The following is a 25145-nucleotide window of genomic DNA, read 5'->3' on the forward strand; positions in this document are numbered from 1 at the left end:
ATTACTGTTGTTATTGTTATGCCCACATTGTGGATGCAGTCAACAAGTCTTGGGGACATCCAAGATCACGCAGCTGCGAAATGAGGCCAGGCAGCCTGACTTTTCAGCCAAAGCTTTAACCTTATGCTATGCTGCCTCCTGTGCTCTCTGCCAGACTTCCAGGCCTCTAATCAGTACTCTATCAGGCTGGGGAAGCGGGATGAACCTGGCCCCAGAATCCTCCATCATTTTGATGACACGCCCAGATTAACGCTGAGCCCGGCAGTTCTGCAGCCATATCATCTCCCAGGCCCCCGGAGAGAGGACGGGCCGAGCCACTGGGCAGGCAGCTCTGTCCCAGCTGGCTCTTGGGCTGTCCGCCTTATAGAGGCCAGCAGCCTCTCGGGCCATGTCCAAATACATGAAGCAGTTGGATAAAAGAAAATCAGAGGAATTAAGTTAAAGGACGGGTTTTGTAAATGATAAAATGCTTTGTGCTGATGTTTTTATTGGATTGGCCAAAAAGTTCGGTCGGGATTTTCCATAAGACGTTATGAAAAACCTGAACGAACTTTTTGGCCAACCCAATATTATAGGGTTGTCACATCACGTTAAACTATTTTGGTGCCAAGTGCTTCCCCGCAGTCCATTTGTCCAACAGATACATGCTAAGCACCTACCATGTGCCAAGCACTGGGCCAGACACTGGGAGCTGAACCATAAGCAAAGTAGACAAAGTCCACCTTCTCTTGGACTATGTATTGGAGTGGGAATATCCAAAAATAAACAAATTCATATACAATATAAAAGGCCAGGTAGTGGTCAGTATCGTGAAGAAAAGCTAAGGAAACCAAGTGGATGGGAAGTGGCCAGACTGCTCGTTGTGAGGGTTGGCTAGGGAATCTGGACATGTTATACTGTGGCTTATGGGATTTTTAGAGCCGATGCTTCTCTCTTTCTCTTTGTTCTTCTTTCCTTTCCAATACTCCTTTTCAAGACAGCTTTGCTCTCTGGCTTTCTCCAGAGCTTTCCTTCCTTCCTCCACTTTTTGTTCTGCAGCCCCTTAAGCTGGAGTCCTCCACCAAGCACTCTCTGTTGCCCTGGAGATCTCGTCCCTTCCTGGGTGGGTCATCTCCGAGTGGGCTGCAGTGGTTGCCGTGGCCATGCCCTGCCTCTGGGCCTGGAATGCATTTCCAGTAGTGGTGGAGGGAGACTAGAAGCCCCGCCCTTGTGTGTGTGCACGTGCGCGCGCAAGCACACTCACAGAGCAAGCAATGACTTAACCTGCTGGATGGGACCCCTCACCCTCTGTGTCACTCTGCAGTGCTCTAGAGGGGACTCAAGTTCAAGGGAGGTTAGTCTGGATGACCTTTTAAGAAAGAGATTGCAAACTGTCATTCCATGGGCAGGAGTCAGCGTACAGATGAATCTTGTTCGGCCCTCACAGTGTGGGTTTTTTTTTTTTTTTTTTTTTGAATGAGTTGCTATATTTAAAAGCCAGGAAATGTGGACTTTTTGACTTCTTTAAAAAACCCAGAATATCTGGGCACCCTAGACCCACACCCTTACATGCAACGAGAAGCTGGAGCTGAGCTCACTGTCTTGGCGTGTAGTCCTCATTTCTCTGCAGTCCCCACCGCCTCCTGTTGCCTTTCCCAGCCCGCTTCACGATGCCTATGTCACCAGCCGGCTTTTGAGTTTGTGTCCTGTGTTCAGGTCCCAAGGATGGGGACTACATCTTCCATTCCTTTTTACTTCCACCAGTCGGTGGACAGTGCCTGGCCTGTAGACTGTTCAACACAGGCTTGTTGGTTTGAACATTAATTAGCTGTGTCAACTTGGCAAGTCACTTAAACTTTCCATCCCTTGGTTTCTATATCTCCCAATTCTCACCTCCAAGCATTTGTCCATTTCTTTTTCTATTTCTGAACATAAGCGACTTCAGGCCAAAGACAAGAGGACACAATGAAAATCAAACCAACCATTCCCAAAATTGGTTGATCATCAAAACCACTTGGAAAACTTCTTATGAATCCAGATTTCCAGACCCAGCCTTGGGCCCATGGACTCAGAATCTCTGAGGGCAGAGTCCAGGGAATCTGTGTATTTAGTAGGCCCAGAGAGTACTTGGCTACATTTGGGAACCTGACTTTATCTGTTTGTACTTCTTGTGCTCTTCTGATCCCTATCAGGGAGCCTTCTGAGGGTGTCCCCTTGAGGAATCAGTGTGTGCATTCCATCGTGGACTGTCTCTGCAGCACGTCCTGCATGTGGCGACTAGATCCTTGTCCTCATCCTCTTGAGAACAGGAGAGGAGACTTAGCTGTTTGTGGATTTCACATTGGTCATCTCCCAACTTCTCCAGGGGCCCTAGAGAACATTTAGAAGGCTTTCACCTTTGGAAGAAGTGGGACTTTGAATCCATGAACTACAGTGTGGTCTTGGAAGGTGTGCTCACCCTAGGAGTTTTCTCACCAAAAAGACCAAAATGTTCATCCATGTTTAGCCTGAGCATAAAAAGTTTCCCCAAACCAGCTGATGTGCTGGGTAAATGTTGGCATAAGCATGCTTATGTTTTTAGTGATTTAAAACATAAAGGCAGCCCACTGACGTTTTTTTAGCAAGCCTTGCATAATTGGTTTTTAATTTGTGGCTCTTTGGAATAGCATTGGCCTTCTTCCCTCTGACTCAGACGCTTTTTCTGTCTCATACTTGCTTGGCAGAGAGATCCAATCTGTCCCTTCTTGGAATAGAGTCTCCCAACTCATCTTTGAAATCCTAAATTTCCACTTTAGTTCCGTCACTTTGTTAGCACATTTTCCAAAGCTGTTAGCTTTTTTTTTTTTCTTTAATCATGTAATTTGAGGGCAAACGAGTGATAGCTAAAGGCAACCATGCGTGTGTTTAACTTTGGTCCCTGTGGTATTGAGTCTTATTTGATACCATACCCTGAGCATTCACAAGGGTTCCAAATCTCTCATTTAACATCACAGGTTGGTCACACCCGCTGTTGTCCTAGCACTGGGTCCCTTGGAGAGGTGGTGGTAGGGACATGGCTGGTTCTGTATGTTCTTAGCAGAAATCAGACACTTCTGAAAAGTTCAAGGAGTCCATGCTGCCTTCTTAGATCTCTGTTTTAAGATGGGGATAATGATAGCACCTACCTTCTACTGCTGCTGTGATAATTAAGCGAACTAATGCAGGTAAAGAAGGGCTTCACATATGCCTGGCACTTAATAAGGTGCACAACAAATGTAAGACATGATTGCGATTACTTTTCATATGTGTGGATCAGGCAAGTTAGTTTTTATAATTGATTCAAAAACTGTTCCTTGGGCTTTCATTTGCTTCAGGTATTTTGCCCTTGGATGTGGTGGGTGACCTGAGTGTTTGGAGGTGTCCAGGTGTCGTGGGAGTGGGGCACCATCTTGGCTTTCTAACCAGACGGGCTGCTTCTGGGACCTGGGAAGAGCTCTAGGCTTGGATTCAAGCTTCTGGATTCAAAATCCAGCTCCATCTCCCACTCTCTGTATGACCTTGGACAAGTCAGCTGGTCTTTTTGAGCACAGTTTCCTCATCTGCAAAAGGGAGAAACTGATGCTCATGGAATTTCATCATGAAGAAGTTTACTGTGTGTAAAGATAACCTTGACTACAGTGCATTACACCTGTAAATCACCTTTACTAGGGACTGAGTCCACTTGCAGTGAATCACACTACAAGTTCTGACAGCACTTGTCTTTCCAATGTGTTGTACCCATGACCTGGGTTTCAGGGAAGCAAGCAGACCTTCCTGTTCCTCACTGTTTATGTATTGATAGTTTAGATGCAGCCACAGTTTTAGTTACCATCACAAACTGTGAATGAAAAGGCCCTTCAACCCTCTGATTTCCACTAAGCTGCCCTGTGTGACCCCTTATCTTGTTTCCTGTGGTGTTAAGGGCGTTGCTGGATTCTCATGAATCCTCAGTTTTTTTAGCAGCCCTATGAAGTGGCCTCTTCTATCAATGCTGGTCATCTTACGTTGGTGTCTCCAGACCCACTGGTAATATGGACTCAGAGTTGGGAAACTGAGTCCCCTCACGGGTCCTTCTCTGGCTGAACAACTCTGGAGCCAGCCAAATCTCTTTCCCTTCAACTGTGCCCAAAAGACATAAGACAACTTCACTTGAGCTTGGAGCTCGGAGACCTAGAAGGACACTGGGGCAGATTCGGGTAGGCTGCAGAGATAAACTGGAGTGAGGTCAATGGGCCACCTCTGGGTTTAGCGACCCCGGGAGCCTGCGCATGTCCTGCCCACTGTGGGGCTCATTGACTGTGCTCTGCTTTTTGGCTGCGGGGTCCCCCTTTACTGAGTACAGTGCCTGTGCCTGTCTTGGGTGACAAGCTCCTCCACGGCTTGCTTCCGTGGCCCTTCTCCCTGCCTCTACCACGAACCACCACCAGTACACCGTGGCTCTTTGGAAGCCATGCAGCCAGGCAGGACTGCTGATCGGAACAGTCTGGCTCTGGAGAGGTTACTAGACATTTGAGCTTCAGCTTCCTCCCTAACTCCAAACATATACAAAAATTAGCTCAAGTTGGATCAAAGACCTACTGTAAGAGCTAAAACCGCAAAACTCTTGGAAGAAAAAGCCACAAATATTTGTGACCTTGGATCAGATATGACACCAAAAGCACAAGCAACAAAAAATAAATTGGACATCATCAAAATTAAAAACTGTTGTGCTTCAAAGGACAAAAAGTGAAAAGACAATCCACAGAATGAGAATTTTCGCAAATTATAGATCCGATGAAGGACTTGTATCTAGAATATACAAAGAACTATTACAACTCTAATAAAAAGACAAATAGCCCAATTAAAAAATGGGCAAAGTATCTCAATGCACATTTCTCCAAAGAAGTATAAGCACATAAAAAGATGCTCAACATCATTAGCTATCAAAGAAATGCAAATCAAAACCACGATGAGATACCACTTCACATCCACTAGGATAACTATAATAAAAAGGACAGATAATAACAAGTATTAGTAAGGCTGTAGAGAAGTTGTAATCCTCATAGACTGCTGTTGGGAATGTAAAATGGTGCAGACACTTTGGAAAACAATCTGGCAGTTCCTCAAAAGGCTAAACATAGCGTTACCATATGACCCAGCAATTCCACTCCTAGGTATATATGACCAAGAGAAATTAAAACATATGTCCACACAGAAAGTTGTACAGGAATGTTCATAACATCTCAAAAGTGGAAACAACCCAAATGTTCCTCAGTTGATGAATGGATAAATAAAACGTGCTATATCCATACAATGGAATGTTATTTGGCCGTAAAAGGGAATAAATTACATCCTACAACATGGATGAACCTTGAAAACATTAAGTGAAAGAAGCCAGTCATGGGACTTCCCTGGTGGTGCAGTGGTTAAGAATACACCTGCCAATGCAGGGGACACGGGTTCAAGCCCTGGTCCAGGAAGATCCCACATGCCATGGAGCAACTAAGCCTGTGCGCCACAACTGCTGAGCCGGTGCTCTAGAGCCCGTGACCCACAACTACTGAGCCCACGCACCACAACTACTGAAGCCCGCACGCCTAGAGCCCATGCTCCGCAACAAGAGAAGCCACCGCAATGAGAAGCCTGCGCCCCGCAACGAAGAGTAGCCCCTGCTCGCTACAACTAGAGAAAGCCCACATGCAGCAACGAAGACCCAACGCAGCCAAAAAAAAGAAAGAAGCCAGTCACAAAAGACCACATATTGTATGATTCCACTGATATGAAATGTCCAGAATAGGCAAATCTATAGAGACAAGAAGGAGACCCAGTTTCCTGGTGCCTAGGGCTGGGGGAGATGGGAGAAGTCAGGGGTGATGGCTAAAGGGTATGGAGTTTCTTTGGGGGGGTGATGAAAATGTTCTAGAATTGATTGTGGTGATGGTTGCACAGCTTTGTGAATATACTCAAAGCTGTTGAATTTGTATACTTTTAGTGGGTGAGCTGTACAGTATGTGTGAATTTTATCTCAATAAAGCTATTGTAAAAATGGGCAAGAATAATATCTACCTCACCCAGGTACAGGGAGGATTAAAAGTGATAATGTATGTAAATCACCCAGCATGTATCGGTGCTCCAGAATTAGTAGCTATGGTGATTAAAACCCCCCTTTTAGGCCAACAGCAGTGAAAAAGTCAGGGTCTGGTTAGGGATATTTTTTTTCTCTTTCTCTTTTGTTGCTAGTGGCCATCCAGAAGCAATGGGAGCAGCCTGGCAGGGTTTTGTATGGAACTCGGGAGGAAATATGGAATAATCTTGGTTACTCATTAGCATCCCCCGGAGAGTGTTTAAGAAATACTGACATTCAGCCCAGAGATTCTGGTTCAGTTGGTCTGGGTGGGGCGGGCTGGTGGCTCTAATCTGTAGCCATTGGTTGAAGCACGTGGTACCTTATAAACCAGCCCAGGGCTCTGAAGGAGTGGGGACGTTTGCCTTCAGGACAGAAGGATCGCGTGAGCAGTGCACTTTGTGGTTTGAAAACTGCTTTTGTAGAGATCATCTGCTTTGATCTGTTCAAAAACCTTGTGAGGTAGGTGTTTTTAGTACCATTAGTTGTTAGGGAACCAGGGCTCAAGAGAGATTAAGTAACTTGCCAGGGTCTCATTTTTTTAAATTTATTTTATTTTATTTATTTATTTTATTTTTGGCTGCATTGGGTCTTCGCTGTTGCGCGTGGGCTTTCTCTAGTTGTGGTGAGCGGGGGCTGCTCTTCGTTGCGGTGCACAGGCTTCTCATTGCGGTGGCTTCTCTTGTTGCGGAGCACGGGCTCTAGGCACGTGGGCTTCAGTGGTTGTGGAGCATGGGCTCAGTAGTTGTGGCTCACGGGCTCTAGAACACAGGCTCGGTAGTTGTGGTGCACAGGCTTAGTTGTTCCGCAGCATGTGGGATCCTTCCCGGACCAGGGCTCAAACCCGTGTCCCCTGCATTGGCAGGAGGATTCTTAACCACTGCGCCACCAGGGAAGCCCCCAGGGTCTCATTTTTAAGGCATAATTTTATCTAATCTGTTTTTTAGAAAAAGCAAGATCCACACCCATGCTCATACCCATTAGTTATCAAATCTAACACTTTTGAGAGCTGCCAAGATGACGTCTGGTGCCAGGTTAATCTATTTTGCATAGATTTCAGAACTAAGCTCTTTCTGCTACTTCTCTTTACTGATGAGCATCCTGAAAGTGCAAGGCAAACTGAAAAAAACATTATTTACATATGTGTGTGTATGTGTATATATGTATACACATATATACACATAAACACCGTTTGTAACTAGTGATCTGTGTGTGCAGGGAAAACGTAAGACAGGAATAATCTGGATCTTGAAGCTGTCAGAAACCTGCAAATGTCCCTCATAACCTCTGAGTTAAAGATTTGGCATCAACCACATCTTACTGTTCTCACTGAATGACTATAATAAGTATATGATACAATTTGAGCCCCTTAATAAAATACCACCTTTATCTATTTAGTATATTGCAGTATCCTTTGAAGAAGAGACTTCTGCTGAAACCAATCTGAAGTCCACTGGTTTACATCAGCCCTATTCAAAGTCGGGTGCACAGACCAGCTGGCATCTGGGAACATGTGAGGAGCACAGACTCTTGAGTCTCACCCTAAACCTACTAAAGCAGACTCTCTAGAGGGTAGAGCCCCCCAAATCTGTGATGTAATAAGCCCTCCAGTGGATTCTGATGCTCTCAGAACTGAACGTCCCTTCCAGCTCTGACTGGCAATGATTCTCTCTGAGAATGGCTACTAGGGTCTAAAGTCGTATTTTTCTCCAAACCTATCTCAAGCTTCCTGGAGCAACCCGCATGCCATCATGTGGTACCTGAATCTGTGTTAGGCAGGGTTGCTCTCTGAGTCTGCAAACACCTTAGTATTTCCAAACCAGTTATTTCCAGGTCTTGAGATACTCCTGCTGCCAGCATTCACACCCGAAGGGACTTTACAATTAATTAAGCAGCCGAGCTTGTCAATAGGCCAGCTCCTTTATCGTTTTAGAAGGGAGAATCAGATAAACTGTTCTGATGCCAAAGGAGCCTTCGTTTGCTGAATCTGGCCCTGAGTCTCAGCAGCTCTGGTCTGAAAACTGGGGCAGGGGGGTGCTCTCTGCCCCCCTCATCTGTCTGGGTGCTGTGAAACCCCTCCTTCCCCCCCCCCCCCACCACCATGAACTTTAGCTGCGTCCATTTCATTGCATAAGTCACGCATGGTGAAAATCACCCTTCCATCCTCCAGGCCAGGCATCTCTGGTCGTGAGTTCCTTTGACCATTGTCATCTGGGTGGGATTCTTATTAGCTGGCGTTCTGTTCCCTTGAAGTAGAGGTCGCCATTCTGCTTAGCGATTTGTTGTCTGTGCCTTGTGCCTGAAAGAAATTGGCCGAAATCTGTATTTCAGCTGCACACCCTGCGTACAGATTAAACAGAACCGTGTTGGTGGAGAATAATTAAGCCAAGGACCTTGTTTTTCACCTTCATGATGAAAGACAAATGACTTCCAAGGCTTTAATAGGATGATGGCTCTTGAAATGTTCTTCTCTTTTGGCCAGCTCGGGACTTTCAGAACAGCCCTGTTCATAAATATTCTTTTCAACAACTGCATTTTCATTTAATTGTAGACAGTCATTTTGCAGGAGCTCTTGTCTCTGTTTTTTTGTTGTTGTTACTGATTTTTTGGTTTTTTTTGTTTTGGCCCTGGTGTAATCAAGGCATGCTACACTGCTTCTTGTTGTTGCTGTTGTTAAAGACCCAGTTTCAACTGTATGGTTAACTCTTTTTGAGAAGAAAATGGATTTTTCCCTGACAGATATATTCTGCTTCTTACCAGTCTTTTGGGGGTGGGGAGAATCTTGTGGAGGCCACTATTTCTCTCCTTTTCTCATCTTTTTGAAGTGAATGTCAATTGGGCAAGAAAATTGATTGATTGCCTAGTGGGAAACCGAACCTCCCTAAACCATAAATATGAAACGGGCCTGTAATAGACATATTTCAACAAAAAAGAGCCATCATTCTTCAAATAGCTCTTGTCCACAGAAGGATATCCTGGCAACCATTGTCCCTTCTCTCTTCAATGTTACGTTTCTGCTGGAGCCAAGGTGATTTTTCCTGTCTCCCGGCCTCCCCCTCACTTTTGCAGTAACAGTGTTTGCTCTTTGCTCAGCAGGGCGGTCCACAGAGGGCTGCCACCCTGCCCAGCCGGCTTTTTCAGGCTTTGTTCCAAACACAATGCTGCCTTTTCTTAGCAGTGGAAATGGGCTGTTCTCCACTGCTTTCTGAGAGAATGGCCCTTTCCTACTCTGTGCATATAAACCAGGCCCAAGCCTTGGGCAGCCTATTGTTTTATGGGTTCTCTTAATCCAGGAGAAGGATTTACTGAGGACCTCGGGCGTGAGGGCGGGGGTTGGGAGGGCCGAGGTCCAGAGTTGCTACTCTTGCTGAGATGTGAGCACTCAGGTCAGTTTGGACGGATCCCCCATGGCTCTAATGCAACCAGAGTGGGGGCAGGCTTTCAGTTGGTAAAGGAGGTGTTCCCTGCTTCTTTCCAGAAAGCAGTGGTGTTCTGGTTGGTCTCACTGCTGTCTGACCCAGAGACCTGGGCAGACGCACTCTCCTTCCCTGAACTAGAGTTCCCAGGCCTGCGGATGCAGCAGGAATCAAGGATCTCTAGGTCTTCTTAGTTCCGGAACCTCAGGATGGAGCTTAGTTTCCAGCCCTGCTGCTCGCCAAGCTTTCCTGCAGAGGCCCAGCGCACTGAGCCATCGCTTCTCCACCTGCGCGTGCCCCCAGCCGGGAGAGCTGAGTGCGTCGTCTTGGCAGGTGGAGCCATTGCCTCTGCCAGCTCTTGTTCAGAGCCTTCACCTGGTGGTTGGCTGGGCTGGAGCTTTGAGTGAACACGGTGTCCAGATGTGTGGGTTTGTTCATAGGTGAAAGTGTTGGATTACAGCCTGGCTTTGGGAGCAGTTGAAAAGGGCACTGGACTGGGAGTCAGGAGTCCTGGCTTCTTGTCCAGGTCACCAGCTCTGTGGATCAGGCCTCCCTTAAGCAAACATTTACTGAGTGCTACTGATGGCCATAAACTCTACAAGGTGCTGGGCACACAGAAAGTCAATAAGACATGGACTTTGCCCTCATGGAACTCCCAGTTCAGTGGGGGCAGAAACCGAGGCTCGTATATAGCACAGTAGAGGCCAAGATAAACTCAAGGTTCTATGAGAGCCCAGAGCAGAGGGACACCTCCCCAACTTGGAGGGGATGAGAATCAGGGAGGACTTCCTGTAGGAGGTGATGCTTGAGCTGAAGGTACAGCGTGAGAGTAAGCCAAGGGGACGGCAGAGGCAAAGGCATGAGGCCAGGGAAGTGTGAGGTATAATAGAGGCTCCAGGTTGCAGGAACATGGCGTGTAGGGTAGGGATAGATAGGAGGTGAGACCAGGGCAGGTGGGACCCAGTCACGGGGAGCCTTGCTGGGTACATTAGGAGCTTGGGCTTTATCCTGAGGGTAATGAGGAGCCCCCTGAAGGCCAATAACTGGATCAGATTTGCATTTTAGAAAGTTCCCTCCAATGGCTGGGATGGAGGATGGTTGTGCAGGGTCAGGAGGCCTCCTAGGAGGTGATGCAGGAGAGGGAGACAGAGGTGGAGAGACAGAGAGAAACAGAGACAGAGACAGTGAGAAGAGAGAGAGCCTGGAAAGTGGCAGGGGAGATGGAGAGTGGGGAGCAAATCTGAGGAAGATTTAGGATGTAGAATTGGATGGCCTGTCTGGTCAAAACTGGAGATAAGGAGAGGGACAGGTGAGGGGCGAGGCCTGAGTTTCTACCTCCTTGAATGACTGGGCAGTGGTGCCAGCTGGGGTGGAGAATAGAGATGAAGCCACCAATTGAGGATAAAGACTTTGAGGGGCTGAGGGACATCTGGATTGAATGTCCAGCTGGCAGTGGAGCTTTTGGTCTGAAAATAAAGATTTGTTTGGCATTTGAGAAGAGGTGGTGGCTGAAACCACAGATGGAAACGGTGATCCGGAGGCAGTATGTATAGAGGGCCCCGGGCAAGAGACAGGAAAGGAGAGGTCAGAGAAGTAGGAGACCACACAAGGTCAGTGTTGAGCATCCAGGGCGGAGAGAATTCCAGAAAGAGGGTGCGATGCAGTCGGTGGAGCCAGGAGGCCCAGGGACTGACCCTCAGTGTCCCTTGGACTTGTCTGTGAGGACCCAGGCCCTGCCCTCCAACGTGAGCCTTGGAGCAAGCTCTCCCTCCCCTGGGCCTTGGTTTCCTCATCTTGGCCTCGGTGTTGCCAAGAGTCCCCTTCCCACACGGTCCTCCCTTTCCCCTCAGTAAAGCCAACGCTGCACTCGTGACCCCTGAGGGTCACACGAATGAAACCCCAGGGAGTCAGAGCTGGCTGGGGTTTGGGGAGCTCTTGGTCCGGTCCAGTGTTGGAAGGCAGTGTGATGTATGGGAACTGAATCCCTGTTTTTCCCCAGCTTGGTGGCCTTGGGCAGACACTTCACCTTGCTTCCTCACCTGTAAAATGAGGCCCCTAGCACCCACCCTGTAGAAATGTTTGAAGGTTAGGGGAAGTGGGAGCCGTTGTGTTCACTGAAGCTGAGCCACGGGACCGGAGATGGGCTGACTGGCCCGAGGTCAGAGAGACGGGGCAGCGCGGTGACTGGAACCGGCTGTCTGGTGACCAACCCCGCCGGGGTCTGTCTCTTGCCAGGGATCATAAATTAGTAGCCCACGGCCGGGGCAGCCCACAGATGTGTTTTGTTTGGCTCCTGCAGCGTTCTTTTCAAAATGGAATTCGCTGCCAGCATTAAAAATGGGGAGATTTTACCCGCAAGCTCACATTTTCAGCTAGACTTGAAAACTTGGAAGATTTGGCCACACTGAGCCCTCTCTGCCCTGGGGCGAGTGGGGGGTTTCCCCTCTGGGGGCCAGACCCTCATCCAGCCATCCTCCCTCACTAACCTTGACTTGCTTGGCTCCTGGGGGTGGCTTGAGTTTGCAACGCCAGCCCTTTGACTGACCATTTGTCCTGAATTTTCTTACAGCCTGGCCCACTGTTCACTAAAGCTGTCCGGTATTTCATAGCCGAGGTCCATACCTTGGCCGTTCGGAGTGAGAGGGCCTGGCTGGAGAGGATGGGACCGAGCGGAGGGTGGAATCTCCAACGACGCAGCCCCAGGAGAGATACTGGGGGGAGGGCCTGGGCCCTGCGGGCTGCAGGGGGTCAGCAAGGGTCATGGATGGACAAGGGCCCCTGGCGTTTCCTCATTCCTCCCTGCAGGGGTGGCAGGAGGCAGAGGGGACTGTGGGCCCAGGCTGGCCGGCCTGGCCGAGGTCTTGCCCCTGGACTGGCCCACTTTGTTGATGTCTGAAGAGTAGGGTGGTGGAGGCAGGGGGTGGGGAGGGACCGCAGCCCCTGGCTCCGAGCAGCCGTGCTTATGTGGGAGAATGTCTGGTATGTTTGGTATCTGGGTGTTTACTTCCCAGGGTGCTCGTGGGTCCCTGGTGTTGAAATGTGGCTCCTCCATGCAGGGGGGAGGGCCCCCAGTGGGCGTGGCGAGGGCTAGATTTGGGCAGCAGGGCAGTCACTCCAGGCCTGCCCATTGACAGCTCGCGTGCCCTGAAGCACCTCCACTCTGCACCTGCCCCCCAGGTCTCCTTTTATGCCAGATTCTGCCTGTGCGGGAGGCTGGGTGGGCCCCGGGCAGCACTGGCCTCACCTGGGAAGACAGGCAGGGAAGCTGGCATTTTCAGAGCCCTTCCTGGATCCCAGGCTCTGGGCTGGGACTTAGTCCTCATGACGACCCTGTGCAGCAGGGCTCAGTGCCTTCCTTGTACAAGTGAGGGACAGAGGCTCAGAGAGGCTGAGTGACTTGCCCAGAAGCACACAGCAGAGCTGCTGGGGGCGACCCAGGCCTCTTAGACCCCAAAGTTCATGCTGACGACCCTGATGCCCTGAGTCTCAGATAAACCTGCTTCTCTCTGCCCGTGAGACAGTTCTTAGTCTGAACAAGCCTCTCAGACCTTCACTACTCTGCTTAGTGCTGGGGGTTTGATTTGGTTTTTTTCCCCCTCTCTATTTCTGCTTGTCACCTGCTTTATTGCGCTTTTCTCTATTGCTTTGTCCATGTGAGAGTTTCTGTATTTGCAGTGCCTGGGGTTAAAAAGTGTCATTGCTCTTTCTCATCCTGTCTTTTTGTGGGTCTCGCAAGATACATATTTGGAAATGCTTATGAAATGTCAGAATTCAAAATCACATCTGGGTGACTGTTGCCACCGCGTGAGAGCCACGTGGCTGGCAGACGGGGCCTGAGAAACATGACCAGGGTGAGGGGAGGCCCCCCTCCTGCTTTCAGCGCTACACATTTAATGTTAACTGTGCAAAAAATATTTTTTATTTAAAAATACCCAGGTAGGAAAAAACAAAACGGTCATCGTCCTCAGAGTCAGACGCTTCTGCTGCTGCTTTACGGTCCCATCATCAGGCTGGAGCTGAAAGGGTGGGGGACTTGTTACCTAGGCCATCTGCCCTTCCAAGAGCAGAAGACACTCAGGCCCTGGGGCCAAAAGGCCTGGATTCAAAGCTGTCACTGACCTTCTGGACAGCCTTGATATCTTTAGTTTCCTCATCTGTGAAAGTGAGGAAGATAATAGGCCTGTCCTGACTGGTTTACTGAGACCATTTAACCCCCTGGGACCCCTGATACCCGGGATTTTCTACCTGCTGAGGTGACTCACCTCTGTTTGTTCAAGGGCTCTTCTGCATCCAGGCTCTGCCACTTTCCCAGCTGTTCTAGAAGCATTGCTCCTGGGTAGGCCTTCTCCCCCGGATTACTGGGGATCACCTTCTGCATCACCTGACTTCACAAGGGTGGGACCCTGGTGTCCCAGGCATCTTTCAGTGGCAAGAGGCAGAAACCTTCTCCAGCTCCCTTCAGGCCAAAGGAGGAATTTCCAGGGTAGATTCAGGTGTACCCATCATGGACCCCACGGAGACGAAGCATAGTCAGGCCTCTCCAGGGGTGGAATCAGGAAGACCAAGAGAGTTTCTGTCTGTCCCTCTGTCTGTACCATCGGCCTGTGGCCATGTCCCTGTGTTTCTCTCTCTGTGGCTCTGCCTCCTTCCCTCTGTCTCTCTCCACCCACCTTTGTCTCCCTGTTCCTCTGTCTCTCCGTTCCTCTGTCTCTCCTCTCTGTCTCTGTCTTTACCTTTCTCTCTCTGGAGCTCCCTCCATCTCTCGGGATCTAGACAGGGTGAGGCAAGCCAGATGCCCAGGGCACGGCATTTAAGGAGGCACCCACCCTCGGGTGCTGACCCTGCCCTGGCACAAGCCCCAGAGTGAGCGCCTCCTGAAATGTGTGCCCTGGGCACCTTGCTCACCACACCCTATCCAGGCCCTGCTTCTCTCTCTGTCACCCGTTCCCTCTCTTTGTCCTACTCCCTCCTATAGCTGAGCGTTTGTTTCTCTCTTGCCGCGTGATCTCTGCTCACCTCCACACATCAGCAGCCTGATATTTCTGCTTCTCTGGGTTGAAATTGGTTGTCTAGCCTGTATGCCTCCCAGTCCAGCAGTTCAGTTTCAAATTTCTAGTTGGTGAATACAGCCCAGCTTGGGTCAGCCGCTCACACCTCGTCCAGTCAGCTGGGCCAGGGACTGGGGTCGTGCTGGCCCTCAGCAGGGGCTTGGGAACAGGCTCTCTGAGGAGGGACTGCTCAACAGGAGGGCACCCTTGGCCGTGGATCCCCAGGTCTGTCCCTCCAATGTGAAGGGTGGTGCAGGGACCCCCCTCACTGCCAGCACACAGACAGCTTTGTCCTTGGGCCTTCCTGGGAATTGGGGCTAAACAGAGCCAGGACCCAGTTTGAGAAGAGGGAATGATATGCTTACTCCACCCCTGCCCCCATCTCATGGCTTTTAAATGTCTTGAGCCTCAAGCTGCCTCTTCTTCAAACATGCTGGATCTTCCCTCTGTATCTGCAGAAAAAGTCATATCTCCCATTTGGGGTTCCGGTTTTAGATGTCTGAGCTGTGGGTGGTGAAAACACCCTGCTGTCTCTCACCCACGCGGGACCAAATGCTTCAGAGAATCCGGGGAGCATCAAGGAGAAGGCAGCAGCCTCAACTCTGGGGATGAACAAAGGCCTGGGGGAGGGCTGCGCCAGTCTCCAAACAGCTCCAGTCAGAGGAGGCAGACCATGCAGGCCCAGCGAAAGGAGCCAGAGTGAGCCCGTGGGGATGGAGAAGGCCAAGGGCACTGCCCAACCTCTGTCTTATTTCCAGCAGGACCTCAGCATCTGTTTTCTATGTGCCCTGTGGGAGGCTCTTAAATAGCAGCAGGGGGATTTGGGGGAGAGGCAGCACAGTTTCAAAGGGGAAAGTGTGAAGATGGGGCTCTGGGGCCATTTCTTGCTTTATTGGGAGATATTAGCCAAGGCATGGGTACAGGAAAGGCCCAAGGATGGACTTGGAAGCCGGTGGTGCTGTGGTGCTGGGGGCTTTAGGTTTAAGTGCACAGCCTGGATCCTTCCAGGGCCTGCTTGGGTTTGTGCACCCACCACAGCCATCGGTGGCCTGCACCCTGAATTTTTTTTTTTTTCTTATTTGGCTGCGTTGGGTCTTCGTTGCTGCACGCGGGCTTTCTCTAGTTGTGGCAAGCGGGGGCTACTCTTCATTGTGGTGCGCGGGCTTCTCATCGCAGTGGCTTCTCTTTGTTGCGGAGCATGGGCTCTAGGTGCGTGGGCTTCAGTAATTGTGGCATACGGGCTCAGTAGTTGTGGCTCACGGGCCCTAGAGCACAAGCTCAGTAGTTGTGGCGCACGGGCTTAGTTGCTCCGCGGCATGTGGGATCTTCCCGGACCAGGGCTCGAACCCGTGTCCCCTGCATCAGCAGGTGGGTTCTTAACCACTGCGCCACCAGGGAAGTCCCTGCACCCTGAATCTTGACTCCATCTTTGGCCAATGTGCGTCTGGGGAAGGCAGCACCCAATCCCCAAGGTTTGCTGGCCTCCTGCAGACAGAGAGAAGAGGCCATCCCTGGTAGAGACAGTTCCTTACAAGCACTGGAGAAAAGGTTATGCAGATGCAAATGTAGGCAATAAATCACTTTTATAATTATAGTATCCAAACCTGTGGCATGTTTCTCTTGAATCTTTTATTCCATTCATTCATTTGACTGACATTTGCTGTGCCCCTACTCAGTGCCATGTTATTCCAGGTGCTGGGGATACCCAGGTCCCCCATTCTCCAGATTAGCAGGGAAGGCAGCTACTACATAAGCAGAGAATTACCGTGGGGTGTGATAGAGACTCTTACAGCGGGGAACTCAAAGTGCTGTAGCAGCATAGAAAAAGCAGTTAATTCTATCTGGGGAGTCAAAGGAGACTTCCTGGAGGAGGTGGCATTTGCTCTTGAGGGTTGTAAGAGTTTACATATAGGAAAGGAAGGTCATCTCAGGAGGGCCTGGCTGGCTTGGAGAAGGGTGAGACGTTTGGAGTCGAGAGTAATGGCAGGAGGGAATTGATGCGGCTGCAGAGGGAGGGTGGAGCAGCCCCCCATCTGGGTGTCATCCTGGCCCAGTTGATCTCTTAAACTTCCAGCACTGAGCCTCTTTGCATCTGCTGCTAGCGCAGCTTCCGTTGGCTTCCAGCTTTATGTAGGATGGGGCCCTGCGCAGGGGTGGGGTGGGGAGGTAGGTCTTGGAGGACAGAGGTTGTGTCTCCTAGGAAACGGCGGCTCTGCCAGAACCCCAGAACCCTGTGAGCCTGGCAGGGCCCAGGTTGCACACATCACCTTGGCAGTTTGTGGGCAAACCCTCTTGGCCGAGGGGAGATTGCACTGCCAGCCACTTCCTCCAGTTCCTTCCCTCTGCCTGTCGTCACGGTTACCTTGGCCTTGTTGGGGGTGAGGTAGAGGTTGGGTGGAATCAACTTTGTCCGGGTTTCTGTTTCCCCAGATGCGGGTCAGCCAGAGGAGCTGTCACTTCTGGTTCTGTTTCAAAGGAGGCCAAGGGGCTGGGAGGTGCTTGGGTGCGGCCGTGTTGACAAGGCACCTCTCCAGCCAGCCTCCCAGGCAGGGTGGGAGTGGGTCAGGGAGAAGCTCCAAGGTGGTGGAGAAGGAGAAGGGGCTGCCCTGCCAGGGCCTGTGCTGAGGGCCGTGGGTGCTGGTCTCCAGCCCAGACCCTCGGTCTAGAGCTCCTAGAGCATGCCGGGAGTGCAGGCAGAGAGGCTGTTTATTTTCCTGGCCTGAAGCCCTTTCGGCTGAGACCTTGTTCCAGGCCTCAGGCTGCCAGAAGCACCCGCAACTGGCTCCAGAAGTGAGAGAGTTGGCAACCCAACATTTCTCCAGTGGCCTCGGACTCTAGGCCATTCCCAGCCCGGCTGGTCCTGTGTATCCTCCAGGGTCTCCTGGTGGGTAATGGACAGTGAGAGGCATCACGTCAAAGTGATCCTAATGGGCTGGGGCTGTGGTCAAGAGCAGGAAGGCTGAAGTCAGAGAAATCTTGAGTTGGAAGCCTGACTCTACCGTTTCCTTGCTGTAGGGCCTTGGGCAAACTGAGCTGTTGAGCCTCAGTCTCACCATCTGTGAGATGGGGCAGTCATAGTACCTTCCTCATCAGACTTTGTAAGGATTACATGACCTGTGTTTAAAGCATTTAGCAAAGTAGGCAACAAATGGCAGCTCTTGTTATTATTAATGAAACAACAATAACTGCGGCTTTGAAAGTCCGTGTTGGTGGGCAGTGAGCCTTCTCCTTCCCATTCCATGGGCCCTGTTTCAAGCATGGTAAATTTCCTAGTGTGTCTCGGGGAGAAGCAAGCCCGGAGACTCCGAAGGCCCCTCTGCCTATGTCCCGAGCAGGGCACTTTAAGGAGCCCATGGGATCCTGGGATGCAAGTGGGTGTCCTGGGGGAAGAACATGCAGAGGCAGAGAGAAGGATGAACCCAGGTGAGGGGGCTGGGGAGATTTTTCCATCACCAGGAGATAGATCTGAGGAAGGACCGAGAGGGAGGACAGAATACCTCAGGGAGGTGACAGTGGGTGGGGGTAGAAGGTGAAATCAACACTCATGCCCAAGGTGTTTTGAAAGGAAGTGCCGGGGAGCCACTGACCTGGAAAATAGTGCCCAGAGGGCTTGGGCCGGGCAAGAGAACAGACCGCCACCGCCCATGGGGTGTCACCTCTGTGTGAGGAGAGCGCCAGGCTCTGGGCCTCCTGAACTCTGGCAGAACCCAGGTGGCCCTGCCCTCCTGGGGCACTGACTTCTCCCAGGGATACCCACCTACTCCGAGAGCATCCTCGGGCCGGGCCGGCTGGGAAACGCTGCCATCCCACCCGCCAAGAGGCCAGCGGGCTGGCAGTGCGGCTCACTGACGGCGAGATGTGGGTTAAGTTGTCCGTCTGCCGGTCTGAGCGTGAGGAGGGAGGCTGTACGCCAGGCCTGCCTCAGTGTCTCATCCGTGGCTCTTTGCCCTCACAGCTAGACGAGGAAGAAGAGCGAAGGAAAAGGCGTCGGGAGAAGAACAAAGTCGCGGCCGCCCGATGCCGGAACAAGAAGAAGGAACGGACGGAATTTCTGCAGCGGGTGAGCAGCGCAGTGGCCAGGGGGGACCCCGGCCTTGTCCTTCAGTGGCTAGTGTGCTTACGGACCGCGAGAGGCCATTGAATGCCTGCAGAATCAATGTGTCCTTGCTGCCATCTGCCCAGCTGGCCTCGACCCCTCTGCCTTCCCTGCCTTCTCTCCGGTGCCCCCTCCCTGAGCCAAGAGGCCCAGGGGCAGCCTGCAGCCGTTCCCGCCCACCCAGATCCCTGGACAGCCAGACAAGGTGGGAGGAGCCAAGTTCCCCGCCTCTAACTGAGGTTAGACCCTCGGTGCTGATGGGCCCAGAGGGCCTAGAACTGGCACTACCCATGCTGGTGCGCTGAGGGTTACCAGAGTGGTCTGGCGCGGGTGCAGATGAAGTCAGTGAGAGCTCCCTGCATGTGGGCAGTGGGCGTAGCGATGGGGCAGAGAAAAGCTCCTCCCTCACATGCAGGAGGCTCTTCTGGCTCTGCCTCCCATCTGCCTGGCCTCAGCCCCACTGAAGCTGACCCCTGAGCTCTTGGCTGTTGCCTCTGGGACCAGAGGTTGGCTCTGCGTGCCAAGGCCAGTGGAGGGCCGCCTTGCCTCGTGGCCCTCGGAGCACATCCCTGCCCTTTCATTTGGAATGTGCCAAATAGGCGTTTGCTCCTTCTCCTGCCCCTTAGGCCTTCCCTGCTCCTCAAAAACGGTAGATGGCTGTGAAGGGACATGACCAGAAAGCTAATTAGTCCAAGCTGGTGGTCTCCAGCCTCCCCACCCCCAATCCCTTGTTGATTTCTAAATAACAATAGTAACACCATAGAATAATAACATCACAGGTCAGGCTCCCTTCTACAGCGTGCAACCGTTAACACTAGTTGTTAACATTTGTAAAGCGGGGCCCTGTGCAAAGCGCAGTGTACATATTATCTCATTTTATTGGCATAATAACTGTATGAGGTAGGGGCCTGCATTATTCTCTGTCTGCAGATGGGGACACTAAGGAAAGCACGGGGAGTTAAGTAACTTGCCCAGGTCCCTCAGCAACTAAGCGGTAGAACTGAGATGCGGCCTGAGGCTAACTTCAAAGCAACCATCCTCAGCACTCTGCCCTGCTGGCTCTCATTCATTCATTCGTGGGTTTGTTCATTCCTTCGTTCCTTCATTCTTTTGCTCGTTCATTGATTTGTGGACAAGTCGTTTTAAGCATGTACTGAGTGCCCAGCCCTGTGCTAGGTACGCTGGGGGCACACAGGAAGGGACCAGTCGTGGTCCCTCCTGTGGGAGCTGGAGAGACAAGGCCGGGCTGGCCCGGGTTTTCTCTGAGACTGGGGATCTGTGGGTCTCTTCTCATGCTTGCAACAAGTAGAGAGCAAATCTGAGATCATGGGTGCCAACACCGTGGGGCTGTGTGTACCCCTCCGGCTGTGAGCGTCTAGGGCAGGGGAAAGGTCAGTGGAGGCGGAGTTAGACTCCTGGAGCTGGGAGCCCCTTGGAAGAGATGGTGGACCAACACCAGGCGGAAAGTTTTCAAGAAATTTCTAAGACCTGGGTCTCACATAGGCCTTTAAGATAGATGGAGTGTCACACCCCTCATTTCCAGCCCTGAGTGCCTGTGGAGTTGGGCGAGACATAGCAGGGAACAGAGAAGTCTCACATCCCATCCCCGCCTTCAAAGGCCTGTCAGCCAGCCAGCAGGCAAGAAGGGCCAAGTGAACGCACACCAGTAACACACTAGTGCAGCGAATGGTCAGCGCCAAGTGAGCGGGGCTAGCTGCTCCGCACATTCCAGTAACACCGGCTGAGCACCTACTGTGTGCCAGGCATTTCCCGTATCTCGTTTAATCTTATAACATTCCACTGAGCTAGACATTGATGATCCCCATTTTAGACACGGACCCGTAGCGCAGAGAGTCAGGTTACTTGCCTGAGGTCACACTGCTAGTGTGCGGTGGAGCCGGGACTCACTCATGCGTTCGCTGACCCATCTGTCCATCCTTAGTACTGAGTGAGTGCCCACCACACAGTGGGTCCGCAGGCCATGGCTGCAGTGGGGTGGCAGGCAGGAAACAGGAATGGGATATGTGCTGAGCGTTAGGTTGGGCAAGCGCGGCGGGCTGTGAGCACAGACGGAGGGGCCCTGTCTGAGTCTAGGCTGCGGAAAGACTGCTGATTGAGACATAAGACAGGAGCAGGGGCCAACGCGTGGAAGGACAGGGCTGGAGGGGTCAGTCACCACGAACAGCCAAAGCAAAGGCCAGAGGCAAGAGGTGTTGTTTAAGGATGTGGTGAAGGGAGTGAAAAGAATACCAGTGTAGCTGGAGTGTACAGTCCATGGAGAGAATAGGGCCCCAGAGCCTTCACCTGTCGGGTAATCCCTGTGCTGGGTTGTCTGGGGCAATCCCGGTTTGTGCCTGTTGGCCTGGCCTGATTATTAATGGCACATTCTTTCACTCTCTCACGTGTCCCTGTTAGGATGATGAAGTGTGTTGGTCATGGAGAGCCATGGGAGGGTTTCGGAAGGAGAGAGATACACCCTGTCGCTGTGGCTGCAGCGTGGGGCACGGAATGGGGAGCTGAGAGTAGAGTGGGAAGACCGGTTATGTGGCGGTGGTGCTGTCCTGGTGAGAGGAGCAGGCAGCTGTGGACCAAGAGAAGTGCAGGCCTCGAGGAGGGAGGTTTCGGCAAGTCTGTCGGGGCTCAAGTCCCCACGCCCCCCTCCTCCCCTCTGGCCTTGGAAGCAGAGTCCGGGTGTGAGGTTTAGGGCATGAAGGCAGATGGCTGTGTGCACCGTCAGTACCCGAAGACATGGGGGATTCTCTTGTAATTTATTTATTTATTTAACATCTTTATTGGAGTATAACTGCTTTCCAATGTTGTGTTAGTTTCTGCTGTACAACAAAGTGAAACAGCTATATATATACATATATCCCCATATCCCCTCCCTCTTGCGTCTCCCTCCCACCCTCCCTATCCCACCCGTCTAGGTGGACACAAAGCATGGAGCTGATCTCCCTGTGCCATGCGGCTGCTTCCTACTAGCTATCTATTTTACGTTTGGTGGTGTATATAAGTCCATGCCACTCTCTCACTTTGTCCCAGCTTGCCCCTTCCCCCTACCCGTGTCCTCAAGTCCATTCTCTGCGTCTGCGTCTTTATTCCTGTCCTGCCCCTAGGTTCTTCAGAACCTTTTTTTTTTAGATTCCATATATATGTGTTAGCATACTGTATTTGTTTTTCTCCTTCTGACTTACTTCACTCTGTATGACAGACTCTAGGTCCATCCACCTCACTACAAATCACTCAATTTCGTTTCTTTTTATGGCTGAGTAATATTCCATTGTATATATGTGCCACATCTTCTTTATCCATTCATCTGTCGATGGACACTCAGGTTGCTTCCATGTCCTTGCTATTGTAAATAGAGCTGTAATGAACATTGCGGTACATGACTCTTTTTGAATTATGGTTTTCTCAGGGTATATGCCCAGTAGTGGGATTGCTGGGTCGTATGGTAGTTCTATTTTTAGTTTTTTAAGGAACCTCCATACTGTCCTCCATAGTGGGTGCATCAATTTACATTCCCACCAACAGTGCAAGAGGGTTCCCTTTTCTCCACACCCTCTCCAGCATTTATTGTTTGTAGCTTTTTTGATGATGGCCATTCTGACTGGTGTGAGGTGATACCTCATTGTAGTTTTGATTTGCATTTCTGTAATTTATTTTTAACACGTCAAGGCTCGGAGGTACAAAGGTATATGTATGTGTATGTGCACACACACACACATATATATACATATGCATACACACATATATGTATAATGTAAAAAGTTACCCTCCCATCCTTGACCCCTGGACACTCAGAGCCACCCTGGGAGATTCCTGTAGCCTCTCAGAGTTCAGCTGCCAGGACCAGCCAAAGCCCTGAAGGAAGCAGGCCTTTGTGTGGGTCAGATCTACGCCCTGCAGGCCCCAGGCCCCCTCTGCTGCCTGCATTTGGGAGCAGCGGCCCCTTGGCTCCCCACGGCTGTACAGCTGGCCTCTGTAACCCCGCTGTGCCTGGCACAGCTCCCTGGGTGTGGGCATCAGTGACAGTCTCACACCCTCACAGCGTTCCTTGCTCTTCATAGCCACTCTCTCCCTGATGGTCACAGTGACTCTGGAGGGGGCAAGGCAGCCCCATTCCACTGACTGGCATCTGAGGTTCAGAGGGATGAAAGTTGCTCAGCGTCACACAGTGGCCGAGTCAGGACCGGAACCCAGAGCTTCCTCTGTGGCCCAGCACTCTATTCAGGTGCCCAGGCTCAGGGACTTGGGAATCTTGTTCACAGCAGTGTAGCTGGCCAGTGGCAGAGTCAAGATTTTAACTCAGACAGGGCTTTTGGGCTCAGAAGTCTGCACCAGGCTTTTTTTTTTTTTTTAACAGAAAGAGTTGGGAAGTGGAGCCCTATTTTAAGTGCATTAGGGTAACTTTTAAAAATAATAGAGTCAGAGAATCTTAATGCTTAAAGTCCCCTGGGCCAATCATTATATTTTAAGGGGGAAAATGAGGTCCGGAGAAGGGGAGTGACTAGTCCAAGGGCACACAGAAGGATGCCCAGCCTCTTACCCTGTGGGGGTTTTTTGTTTTTTAATTAATTAATTAATTAATTTTTATTTTAGGCTGCGTTGAGTCCTCGTTGCTGCGTGCAGGCTTTCTCTAGTTGCGGCGAGTGGTGGCTACTCTTCATTGCTGTGCACGGGCTTCTCATGGCGGTGGCTTCTCTTGTTGTGGAGCACAGGCTCTAGGCGTGCGGGCTTCAGTAGTTGTGGCACGCGGGCTCAGTAGTTGTGGCTCGCGGGCTCTAGAGCACAGGCTCAGTAGTTGTGGCGCACGGGCTTAGTTGCTCCGCGGCATGTGGGATCTTCCCGGACCGGGGCTCGAACCCGCGTCCCCTGCATTGGCAGGCAGATTCTTAACCACTGCGCCACCAGGGAAGCCCCCTCACCCTGTGTTTTTTCTGCTGCTTTCACTGACCACCGTGGAGGAGACAGAACCTCCTTCACTTGCATTAATTCCATTCTGAAACAACAAATGGTTTCATTTTCTCTAGGGCAGTAAATATCTACCAGAGGCAAAACGATAAACAAAAATGCAAGAAGAGTTATTCATTTCATACTTAAGGTGCGAAGATCCTAGCCCACGTTCCTGAATTTATTAGGAAAACAGATCAGGTAATTGCTGTTCTAAAACCACAAACCACTTCTACAATCATGGTTAAAAAAAAAAATTCCTTTGAGCTCAACTTACACTTACACATTAAATAAATACATAACACCAACTAATAAAACAGAAGAAAATAAAATGAAAAAGCGGTTAGTTACAGTCTGATAGCCAGACTGTCAGAGGTCAGGATATTCCACGAGGTACCCATACATTTTCTTTTTTTTTTTTTTTTAAATTATTTATTTATTTATTTATTTATTTATTTTATTTTTGGCTGTGTTGGGTCTTCGTTTCTGTGCGAGGGCTTTCTCTAGTTGCGGCAAGTGGGGGCCACTCCTCATCGCGGTGCGTGGGCCTCTCACTATCGCGGCCTCTCTTGTTGTGGAGCACAGGCTTCAGACGCGCAGGCTCTGTAGTTGTGGCTCACGGGCCCAGTTGCTCCGCGGCATGTGGGATCTTCCTAGACCAGGCCTTGAACCCGTGTCCCCTGCATTGGCAGGCAGATTCTCAACCACTGCGCCACTAGGGAAGCCCCCCATACATTTTCAAACCAGCAGAGTATCATGCCATCCCTATGATACATGCACAGGGAAGCAAGTCGCCACACAGCCACTTGGTCTTTTTGTGCGATACAGGTGTTCACGTGTAAGGTGGGTTTGACGTGCAGTCTTTTCAAGGACGAGGATGTGTGTGCAGGGCTGCTGGGCCCTGCCCCTTGTATGTCCATTGTAACTTCCATTCGCTGTACGACCCAACTCGTTCCTTGCCCTCCCCACTGCTCTCCAGAACAACTCCCACCTCCCTGCTTCCTTGGACACCCCCCACCCCAGGCTCACAGGCAGCTCTCCTCCCAGCTGCCCATTCTGCAAATGCAGGCAGTCTCCAAGACCTGCCAAGTTTTCTTGGAAGTGGCCTCCTCTCTGCTTCTCCTCCTTCTTGTCTTCATACTCCCTTGCTCATGGCTTAAAGTAAAAATTCCTTAAGCCTCCCTAACCCTTCAGTTTACAAAATGCTTTTCCCATGTGCAGTCATTTAATCCCCAGGATCATCATCTTTTTACAGATGAGATAACTGAGGCTCAGGGAAGTTAGGAAACTTACTCTTGGCTCTTGATTCCAAACCCCACCAGCTTTTCTGGGTCTGGCTATAAATCCACCTTCCCAGCTTTGTACCCTCCTATATCCTAAAGTGACCTATGGTCACAATGGAGGATTTTTATCTCCTAAACACATCTTAAGCTTTCCCATGTCTGTGTCCTTGTTCACTCAGGGCTTGCTTCTTGAAATGCCCCCAACTCCTACCGACTTTCTCTGCTCAACCAGAGTCAACCCATTTTTCA

General features: G+C 50.8%; 2 protein-coding genes across 3 annotated transcripts in view; both read left to right on the forward strand.

Annotated features, from left to right (window-relative positions):
• The window catches only part of JDP2 (Jun dimerization protein 2), a 40738-nt gene that overhangs the window by 12530 nt on the left and 3063 nt on the right, over nucleotides 1–25145 (forward strand). For both annotated transcript variants that reach the window (XM_036843323.1, XM_036843325.1), the window contains exon 3: nucleotides 18520–18624. In XM_036843323.1, the coding sequence (XP_036699218.1) occupies nucleotides 18520–18624 (105 nt within the window). The remainder of the gene's footprint in view (nucleotides 1–18519; nucleotides 18625–25145) is intronic.
• Nucleotides 18560–25145, forward strand: part of BATF (basic leucine zipper ATF-like transcription factor) — a 77660-nt gene continuing 71074 nt past the window's right edge. The window contains 1 exon segment of the mRNA XM_036843326.1: nucleotides 18560–18624. The gene's annotated coding sequence lies outside the window, so the exon portion shown is untranslated.

The sequence above is a fragment of the Balaenoptera musculus genome, chromosome 2, assembly GCF_009873245.2.
Source record: "Balaenoptera musculus isolate JJ_BM4_2016_0621 chromosome 2, mBalMus1.pri.v3, whole genome shotgun sequence".
In the NCBI taxonomy this organism is placed as follows: Eukaryota; Metazoa; Chordata; class Mammalia; order Artiodactyla; family Balaenopteridae; genus Balaenoptera; species Balaenoptera musculus.